The sequence below is a fragment of the Musca domestica genome, unplaced genomic scaffold (assembly GCF_030504385.1).
Source record: "Musca domestica strain aabys unplaced genomic scaffold, Musca_domestica.polishedcontigs.V.1.1 79, whole genome shotgun sequence".
Lineage (NCBI taxonomy): Eukaryota > Metazoa > Arthropoda > Insecta > Diptera > Muscidae > Musca > Musca domestica.
Window position 1 is genome coordinate 1,241,681 of NW_026712406.1, and position 11,156 is coordinate 1,252,836.

At 34.3% G+C, this 11,156-nt stretch overlaps 2 protein-coding genes across 2 annotated transcripts; one reads left to right on the forward strand and one right to left on the reverse strand.

Annotated features, from left to right (window-relative positions):
* The first annotated feature begins 1,603 nt into the window (after positions 1-1,603).
* On the forward strand, positions 1,604-2,285 carry LOC131806537 (bolA-like protein DDB_G0274169). The gene is made up of 3 exons (XM_059130719.1): positions 1,604-1,688; positions 1,753-1,970; positions 2,025-2,285. The coding sequence occupies exons 1-3, from the start codon at positions 1,679-1,681 to the stop codon at positions 2,172-2,174; spliced, it is 378 nt and encodes a 125-aa protein (XP_058986702.1). The 5' UTR covers positions 1,604-1,678; the 3' UTR covers positions 2,175-2,285.
* On the reverse strand, positions 2,194-3,978 carry LOC101901017 (protoporphyrinogen oxidase). Its single transcript, XM_011293609.3, has one exon. It carries the CDS (start codon positions 3,767-3,769, stop codon positions 2,333-2,335), a length of 1,437 nt encoding a protein of 478 aa, XP_011291911.2. The 5' UTR covers positions 3,770-3,978; the 3' UTR covers positions 2,194-2,332.
* Positions 3,979-11,156: the final 7,178 nt, after the last annotated feature.

An 11,156-nucleotide genomic window follows, 5' to 3' on the forward strand; every position in this document is an offset into this window, starting at 1 on the left:
TAGGTGCACCCCTTCTGGTACCTCTCCCACAAAGGGTCAACATTTTGAGTATTCATGAAGCTCATATAAAGCCAAATCAACATCTGATTCCATTTAGACTTGGTACATCTCAATATTTCCATCTACACAAGATCTGTTATGAAGATGGTAGATATTGGACCATTCCTTTTGGTACCTCCCCAACAAAGGGTCGAAGTTTTGAATATCTCTCTTCAAATTACACACATGCCATTATTTTTACTAACACAAGATCTGCTGGGAAGATAATAGATATCTGATAACCCCTTCTGGTACCTCACACACAAAGGGTCAAAATTTTGAATAACCGAAACGTTTATAAAATCCGAAATAAGCATCAGGTTCTCTTTATATTTCACACATTCCATCATTTTTACTTACATAAGATCTGTTGTAAAGATGGAATATATCGTTCCATTCCTTCTGGTACCTCCCCCACAAAGGGTCAAAATTTTGAATATTCATGAAGCTTATAAAACTCAAAATTAACATCCGATCTCATTCAGACTTGGCGCATTTCAATATTTCTATCAACACAAGATCTGTTATAAAGATGATAGAAATCGGACCGTTCCTTCTGGTACCTCACCCACATAGGGTTTAAGATTTTGAAAAACAAAACGCTCAAAGAAAGCGATATAAGCATCTAACCCTTTTCAAGTTTCACACATTCAAACATTTTTACTTACGCAAAATCTCTTGTGAAGATGACAGATATCTGTCAATCTGTTTTGGTACCTCAACCATAAAGGGTCAAATCTTTCAATACTTATATCTGTCATAATTTGCGAAACAAGTCGACGATTTTTTACAATTTGCTATATCTAAATATTTCTCTTAACCAGAAATCTGATATGAAAAAGTACTTTATGGGAATTTATGATTTCCACAGTTTCCAAAGATTTGCACATATCTCATATAAAGTATAGGACGTAGTCGATATAGTCCAAATCTGGCAGGTTGTAATTTTTTTTAGGTAAGTACGAATTGGTTTTAGGCATGGTACAATGAAGAGAAGGTAGGTCAACTTTGAAAAAATTGCAAGTATAGAGGTCTACCTGTTTGGCTTGTAATGTCAGAATTGCTATTAAAACAATAAAAAAGCAAACAACTTGTTGCATTTATTTTGAATAAATAATTGAAAATCGCGATAACTGAATGAAAGGTCAACACTTCTTTTCAAAATCATGTACTATATGTCTCTAAAGGATTATTTCGCTACAAAACTCTAGATTTTGTCGATGCATGCGTTGAAATGAACATTTTGAAAACACCCGAATTTGAATGTTTTCTGAACAATTTTTTTGTTATTAAAAAGAAAACACATACATAAACAAAAAAATATGACGTATTAGGCCAAGAAAATAAAAAAATTGAAATCATATCATACCTTGATATCATTGTACCATGGTTCTGCCCTACCTTGAATTCATTGTACCATGGATGAACCTACTATTGACTAACGTATATTTTTCGAATTGATTTGTTAAAAATCGATCTATCGATCCCTACTTTCAGACAGCTGATCGTTTTCTCTAATTTGCGTCTCAGCCATTCGTAAATAAAGAACAGTTGGTCATTATTTTGCTTTGCACTGTTTTTCGCAGTCATTCTTCTTTGTCTTACTTCTTCGTCAATTTTGAAACGATTCTAAAGTAGAATGTTGAGAAGTGAGTAGAGTTGTGTCACTTGAACGATAAAGAAATTTCATAAAAAACATTGAAATAATTCCAGCTATACCTCTACTTTTGACAAAAAGAATGAGCACCGCTGTAGTTGGAAAACCTGGACCAGTTGAAGAAGCCATTGTGGCTACGCTTAAGGAAAATTTACAACCTCTCCACTTGGAAGTAGTGAATGAGTCGTACATGCACAATGTGCCGAAGAACGCAGAAACCCATTTTAAAGTACTTGTTGTTTCGGACAAATTCAATGAGTTGCCGCTTATAAAGGTGAGTTGCAAAGCAATTGGATCGACCACAATTAAAAAACAAACCTTTTTACAGCGCCACCGCTTGGTAAACAACATCGTGAAGGAGAAACTGGCTGACCTTTTCCCGCATGCACTCTCAATCGATGCTAAGACCCCCAAACAATGGTCTCCGGATTATAACCTTGAACCAAGTCCCAATTGCCGGGGTGGTTTTGGTAAATAAAAAAAAAAACAAAACGAAATTAGTTCAACAAGTTCCTCCAGGAATTTTATATTAATTATTTAATAGTCAATATAAAAATGTAAATAACAATAAATATTGTTTAAGCTTTCATCAAACGTTTGTTTATAATAGGTACATAATTATTGTCTTTAAAAGTTCTAATGTAGCACTGGCATACCTTCTACACTCATGCGGGCCGATAAGATAACATCATTTATGCCGACACCATCGTAGGCAGCCCCACACAGCGAAATGGGTAACTTATAACGTTGTATGTAGCGTCGTATGTCTTGGACCCGTTGTTTATGGCCCACATTATATTGGGGAATGCATTTCTTTAGGATATGGACACGTGACATTTTCGGTTCTTGTTCTATTCCCAAAATCTGGGAAACTTCTCGTAATGCAATATCGAGTAGATCTTTTTGTGTGGGATTTTGTCCATAGTACTGTTCAAACCACTTTCCACCCATCATAACTGTTATGACGGTGTTCTCCTCCATGTCGAAGATACAGCTATCAAATATAACACCCAATATTGGTCTCTTTTCCAAGGGCGGCACCAAGAAACCAAATGCTGGTTGTTTTAACAAATCTTTGCTGTTGTATTGTAGATTTACCACGGCCACATCAACATAAGGTATGGCCATTAGCTGCCCCGCCAATCCAGGATGTTGATCTTTTACACAAGCTGCCAATTTAAAGCTTGGTATGGAACTGACAACATGTTTCGCCTCCACATCCTGTCCCTTTATGTTCAAACGCACTGAGTTCTCACCAAACACTATTTCCCGGCATTCAGATGTCAAATTGACCTCTACATTTTTTGCAAGCAAATAATCGTTTAGGGTGCGCGGCAAGGTCTCTAGGCCATCATTGACTCTGTACATGCTCCATTTGTTTTTCACTGCCTCCTTAAACATTGTTGGTTGCTTGTCTTGGAACAAGCCCTTTGAAGTACCCGCATTATCCTTCTTCTTATCATTCAATTTACTTAAAAATATGCCTTTCATAACACCACCATATCGTTGTTCCTTGTCGAACAGTTCGTCCATTAGGAAACGAACACTGATTTCCTTGGCATCGCCAGCACAAATGCCACAGATCATGGGACTAATTGCATAGTCCGCCAATTCCTTGCCAAAGCGTCGACTGACAAAATCATAAATTGACTCATCGCCAAATTTAATCTTTTTCGGACCAGACTTCAAATCATTGAACAGTGCCATTGCCAGGGGTTGGCTAAATGGCGGTATAGTTTGCAACACCCCCTTTAAACTGTTCGGTAACATGCACAGTTGACCTTTAGCATAAATCATACGATTTTTAGCAGCAACATGAGACGATGTAACCACTTCGATGGGTAATTGCAGATCTTCAATCATTTCCAAAGTGTTTGCACCAGATATACCTTTGGGTCTTATGGTACGTGGACCAGCTTCAAAAATGAAGCCTCTGTCCTTGTGCTTTTCCGTTTTGATCCATCCTCCAATACGACTGGAAGCTTCAAAAATGGCTGTTGGTTGGCCGAATTTCTTAAGCAGATAGTATGCGGCAGACAGGCCGCTTAAGCCACCACCCAAAACAATGGCCATCGTAAGCTGGCAGAGATTTATTTTCCCAGCACCGACAATAAAGCGTATACTTTTCCAACTTATCCAAAGGTCTTAGGTGTTCAGGAGGACTCTGCTCCAAGTGCGCGCTGGTTGGTTGTTCGTTGCGAGGGTTGGAAACAAAAATGAAAAACGTACCAACGAAACGAATATGAAGGTCACAAAGAAATAGCCGATAAAAAATAAACAGAAAGCAAAGACTCGGGGTACTCTGTTGTTTACGAATGAGTGTAATGCATAACGCCCGGGTACTCTGTTGTTTACGAATGAGACATGAAAAAATTGAACATCTTCACTAAAGAGCGCGGAACTAGTTGCTACTGCAAATGCAATGCAAAAAATTGCTCCACCAAAATTAAAAACGTTCCAGTTGAATCAAATAAGAAACGACAAAGTTTACGAATGAGAATAAGAAAACAAAGAGAGAGAATTGAGATGATGACAGAAATGCAAGGTACGAAAGAAATGGAATGAAGGAAACTGATAACCGTCAGCACATATATCTGCAAATGCAATGTAAGAAATTAAAAACTTTCCAAATGAATCAAATAAGAATTTCCAGACATAATGCCTGATAAAACATAATAAGAAAACAAAGAGGGAGAATTGAGATGATGACAGAAATGGACGGTACGAAAAAATTAAATAAAGGAAACTGATAACCGCAAGAAATGCAATGCAAAAACTTGTACCACAAAAACTAGAAGCGTTCCAAAAGTATCAAATAAGACATAATGCCCAACAAATTATAATAAAAATAACAAAACGACAAAGTTTACGAATGATAATAAGAAAACAAAGAGGGTAAATTGAGATGGTGACAAGAATGAAAGGCACAAAAGAGTATGGAATGAAGAAAACTGTTAGCCGTCAGTACATATATCGACTTCTGGAGATTAAGTTTAAAAAAACGTTTAAAGCGTTGGGCATGCTGTGTTTAATAAAGTTAATAAGTTGTAAATGATTTCAAGATAGTTTATATATTTATTTCGTGGTTTGTGAGTGAAGTAGTGAAATTTAAATTCAATATTGCCTTGCTTTGAACGTTACCGATTTAATTTTGAATTTCAAATTGTCTATGCAATCAATTTAACTATAAGGTGTGTCTGGTTACCCTAAAATTTGTAACAATTGTTACAAATTGTTACTGGAAGTCGTCTGTTAACCCAAAAGTTCTGCAAAAGAGAGCGGTTGGAGAGAGAAATTTTGACAGTTGTTTCAGTGAGAGTTTGCAAATTCTTGCTGGACAAATTTCTTCTTGCAATCACTTGCAACTCTTCTTCTTCTCATTCATCGACATTCAATCAGATGTTTTCTAATGTTTGTTTATTTCTTTTTGTGATTTCAATTTGAAAATATTGTTTTGGAATTAGAAAGACTAATTGTTTTTGGAGAACAACTTTACAAAACGTGAAAAACATAAATATTAATATGTAATAAGAAAGTAAAAGACTATTTCCAACATTTTTAGACAAATGCCATTAGGAACACGTTTAATGGATTCCAGGGAACACATCAAACCTATCTCTATTTTATTGCTTATATTTTTATTTAATTGCTAATTTCCTTTTATTTATAAAACTTGTAAAATTGGTGATCTTCTTTTCTTTTAATTGGTTGGACATATTGGTTTATTTTGACAAATCAGCTGATTAGTTGCAAACTTCTGCAGGAATACCGTCTGTTTACTTTTCGCATTTTCCTTGCAAAAGAGAATAAAACTACCTTACTCTCTCAGAAAGATATTGCTGGACAATTCCTGCAGGAAAAGTAACCAGACACACCTTATTTGTGAAAAAGGAATCCTTAAGCCGAAAAAAGCGCGGCAATTGTAGTTGACAAGAAAAAAAAAAGCGGGAAAAAGTACTTTTTTACTGTGCCAGAGAACGTTACGATGATTTACTGGAGACTGCGTTTGCTAAAAAGGCTAATCGTAAAAAAAGACACCATCTGAGTGATAAATAAAAGTTATCTGCGTATTTCTTGAAAACCTTCGAAATGTACCACGATTTTTTGACACCGCTTGGAAGGAGAATGTAAACACTTCTCTTGGAACACTTCTTTTGGAAGAGTCGTGCATGCCTAAGGTGCCAAAAAAAAACGGAAACCTACTTTAAAGTACTTGTTTTTTCGGACAAATTCAACCAGTATCACCTTAAAAAGGTAAGTTAGGGGTAAAATTGTTTTGACAAATATTATAATATAAATTTTTACAGCGGCGTAGTTCAATTATTAATATATTGAAGGAAGACGTCAACAGTGTACATATGTTACCCTGTATATATCCTGCTTGTTGGGTAAGTTAAAACTTTTGTTATTCATCTGTTTTTAAAATGATTAAATAATTACCATATCAACAATGTTGTGGTAAAATGTTAATTTGCTGTAGCTAATAGAAACGGCCCATTTAAAACACTTTGGGCATGGTACAACAATTTTGAAGATAGGGCATAATTTTTTACTGAGTATTTTTTTTGCATTTCCGATTCGTACTAATTTACGGGATTTTGAATATCGAACAGGATTTTGTAATAATTTATTCAAAACTGGACAAGTGCCCACTACTTCATCAGCGAAAAGTCCGCCTTAACAACTTTTAGATTCGTTCCAACAGCTCGTGTTAGGCCATTTGTTTTGACACAATTTTTATACCCTCAGCCATATGGCAACAGAGGGTATATATCATTTGATATCTTAATATTTCTCTCAACCAATGTTCTGATGTGAATAAAGAATTTATCGTAATATTCTTTTGGTTAAAGGTTAAAATTTCGATTAACAATTATTCGCATAAAATAACAAATGTTCGATTTTCTTTAAGTTTCGCACATCTCAGTATTGTATTAGTATTAGATGATGTGCAACATTTCGGTTCACTATATCTGGTACCTCACGTAGATTTCAACATAAAGTGAAGGAATTAGTGGATATAGTCCAAATCTGGCATGTTGTAATATTTATATTAGACTTAGGCCAACCACGAAATGGACAATATTCGCCCATTCTTTCAAATTTGGTATTTGGATTTCGCAAGTGGTACTAACTCCGATGACAGAATATTTCCTGTACAGATCCACGCCTTCATATAGCACCATATTTCTGTACGTCCCTATATTCGGTATTATGATTATTTTAGCTACATTTTTTAACGGAATTATGTCATACTTGTTATTTGGAGTTCGTAATGGACGCCACTTACACTTTTCACCAGAATTATTTTAAATTCGGAATTTGGAGTTCGCGATGGGTACTGCGTCTCGTATAGCTCCCATATATCTGTGCTTCCCTATATTCGGTATTTTGATAATTTTAGCTACATTTTTACGTAATTATCTTAAACTTGGTATTTACAATTGTCTATACATGTCCACATCTTCGTGTACCTCCCTAAATTCGGTATTTTGACGATTTTATTGACAGTTTTCACCAGAATTATTTCAAATTCGCAATTTGGAGTTCACGGTGGGTGCTATCTCCTATCATAGAACATTTCTTATTCAGGTCTACATCTTCGTATTTCTCCCATAAAACTGGTTCTCCCTATATTCGGTATTTTGACAATTTTAGCCACACTTTCCACCAGAATTATTCGAAATTTGGAGTTCGAGATGGGTACTGCTTTCTATGACAGAAAATTGCTCATACAAACTCACGTTGTTGTATAGCCCCCATATAACGGTACCTCCCGATATTCGATGTTTTGATGAATTTAGCGACATTATTCACCGGAATTGTTTTAAATTTGATATTTTAAGTTCGTTATGGTTTCTACAGCCTATGAGAGAAAATTGTCTGTGCAGGTCCACGTTTCGTATTTGAATATTGTAGTGGCTTACGACAAAAGTTGTCGGTGTTTTTAAGATTTTAAAAGAATTTTAAACGGATTTTATTTTTTTGAAAATTGCCAAATTCGTTCTAAATGGTGGAGCGGATTCAAAGCTTGTTCCGGCCGAACTAACAGCTTTTTTACTTGTATTCTGTTTAAAAATGTTACGTTTACATTAAATGTTTTATTGACAAATGTTATTGTACAGATCTAACAGTACGTTTATATATATGAGGGTTAACCCGCTGGATTTGGATTTAAATTGTCATATCCATTACTTTTACTTCAAATAAATCCTCCCAAAGTAGGTTAACCCTACAAAAAGTTCTAACGTAAACATGGCATAAGTCAAGTTTAAACTATTTTTCTAGGAACGCCTAAAAATATGCTACACAATTTATGTTTTTGTTGAAAAATGTTACGTATACATTAAAAAAGTTACTGCACAGACCTAATATCATATTTAATCTATTTTACTTGAGACGCCTAAAAGTATGCTGCATAATTTGTGTGTTTCCGGTAACGACTTGATTAATGTTAAAACGGCTGTTAATATAAAACGTTTGGATTTTAAGCCTTCTTTCAACAAAATATCTTTAAAATCTAAAAATCTTTCCAACCGGAGGCGATTTTAAGATTTTTAAGACTACACCGGAGAGTATTTAAAAAATTAAATCTTGGTTCTAGATCAACAATATACTTCTTAACTTCGCGGTATTTCACACTATAGCTATACAGCGAATAAATATATTCTCTATGAGAAATGGGCAAGAAACACGTACCAAACAAATGCCTAAACACTTTTTGCATGACTGTTGTGGAGGCAAATGCATAAAAAAGAAAAAGTCAAAAAGTAAATAAATACAAACTTAACCACAATAAAATGTAAGAGGAAGAAAAGAAGAAGGAAATACATGCACACCACACCATGCAACGTTAACCGTCAATTGTCAGACAACGGAAGAAAACTATTGATTGTGGGATCAAAGGAAATGTCAAAGACATCAATTTAACGAAACTCCTTCATAATAAACAAGACACACGCACGCACACACACACACTTGCAGACAAGGTAAAGAGAAAAGCTTTCAACGATTGAGATGACAACGACCTGACGGCCGAAACCGAGCACACCAAGCACAACTAACACGCTCCAGCACTCAGCAAACGTTCGCTAAGCTGTGCCACGACCAAAACTGTGTCAGAAATGTTTTAACTGCTGTCGTGAAAGGTTCGTGAAAAATAATAACGGTCGCGTGTGTGTTCAAGAAGAATATTTGTGTAAAAAATACATATACATACAAAAGTGGAAAAATTGAAAATTTCTTCAAAAGCAAATTGCATGGAAAACCTAAGGAAAAACGAAAAAATCAAGCAAATTATAGTATTTAGCAAGAAATTGTAGCAAAAGAATTTAACGGCGTTTTTTGTATAGAAAGTAAATATAATCGCAAAGAAATTAAATTAAAAAATTTAAAACCCAATATCCCAAGAAAGGAAAAAACCTATATGTAAAGTTATGTGTATATGCAGATATATATATGTGGAACAAATTCCTTTACAATGTAACCGAATCAACATAAAAAAGGATTAAAATCGTGGAAATAATTTTAAAATCGAAAGCCTTGACAATTCTGTGAAAACCCCAAATTAATTACATAAATAATGGAAGCAATTCAAAGTTTTGTGTTGGAAAAAAGTGAAATGGAAAAAACTTGAATTTTCTATTGATACCCATGGAAGGGAAGAAGAAAAATTAATATCTTCTTTATACACACTTTTGTAACAGACAAAAACACACACACACACACACGCTCGCTCGCACATGCACATACACTTCCATATACCGAGCCAAGTACAACGAGACCCACTGAAATCCTTACTCACTCGTACTCTCTCTCTCTCTCTCGGTCTCGGTCTATCTTACACTTTCTCTTCCTTTTGTTTGAAAGGACGAAACACAGGCACGCAACCGAATATCTATGCCGAAGAAATGTAGGTGAACCAATAATAACAACAACAACAACAACAACAACAATATAACCATATCATACAAGAATCTAGAGTTTTGAAAAAGGGGTGGTGGGTGTTATGGTTTTTTTGTTGTTTTTGGGGGGGGGGGGGGGGGGGCGCTTCTAAGGGAGTCAATGAGATAGTAACAACTCCCATCTTTATATTATTTCATTGAACTCTGGAAATAAAAGAAAAAAAAAAAAAAAAAAAAGCACTCCAACTCAAAAATGGAAAAATAAAAAAAAATTAATAAATAAAAATCAAGGATTAAATTTCTAAATTTCTTTAAAAATTGCAACGAATGAATTCCGAGCGGGTCACAAAAAAACTTTTTATTTAAAAAAAAAAAAATAAAATTCTGTTTGGAGTTAATTAAAATATTTTTATGAATCCTTTGTTGGGAGTATTAAATACTAATTGGTTCAAATTTTCATTTCCAATAACAGCCGCTTATATTTTTTCTGTAAATTTTGTCTGGGGATTCTTTTCCATTTCCTTTGTTGTTCTGTAAAAAGTTACTACTTCGTTTTTATTTAGGTCATCTGTATTGAACAATAGATAAATTTTCTGATGCCAAACAAATTAAACCGGAAAAAGCTTTACACCCAAATCTAAAGCTGGGTAGGGTAAATATTTTGTTGAAAATATAGAATATTTAAATGGAGTAATCCTGATAGTGTTTTACCCTTTTTATACACTCCACCATAGTATGGAGGGTATATTAAGTTTGTTATTCCGTTTGTAACACCTCGGAATATACATTTTAGACCCCACAAAGTATATATATATATATATATATATATATATATATATATATATATATATATATATATATATATATATATATTTATATATATATATTCTTGATCAGCATAAAATTCTATGTCGATTTAGCGATGTCCGTCCGTCTGTGGAAATCACTCTAGCTTCCGAACGAAATGAAGTAGTTAGATAAAATTTTACTCAAATGTATATTATGTCTGCAGGACTTTTGGTATTGAAATGGGCCATGTAGGTTCACGTTTGTATTGCCCCCATGTAATGGTACCTCCTTATATTCGGCATTTTGGTTATTTAAGCGACATTATTCACCGAAAATGTTTAAAATTTGGTATTTGAAGTTCGCAATGGATACTACAGCCTATGACAAAAAAATTGTCTGTGCAGGTCCACGTCTTCGTATAGCCGCCCATGTAACGGTACTTTACGATATTCGGTATTTTGATGATTTTAGGGACATTATTCAAGGATAGGGTAACGAAAATGTGTAGTAAAAATTGTCAATGTTGGACAAATTGTTTTGTATAATCCTCATATAAACGAATCCTAAATTTTTAGTCATTTTTGAAAATTTTCAACAGATTTTGAGTCAAGTAGGGATTTTTTCGTGTAATAAATTGTCAAAAATGTTCAAATATTTGGTATTTCTTTCATATAAAGGCGCCTTTAAAAGCTTGTGGTTTAAACATGAGTAGATCTTCACACTTTTTCCAGTATTTCGAAAAAAGTTTGGACAGGAATGCTCAAGGA

Coding starts and splice junctions, on each gene's coding strand:
- LOC131806537 (XM_059130719.1), top strand. Junction 1,971..2,024: donor ATGAGTTGCCGCTTATAAAG/GTGAGTTGCAAA, acceptor ACCTTTTTACAG/CGCCACCGCTTGGTAAACAA.
- LOC101901017 (XM_011293609.3), bottom strand. CDS start 3,769: ATGGCCATTGTTTTGGGTGGTGGCTTAAGCGGCCTGTCTGCCGCATAC.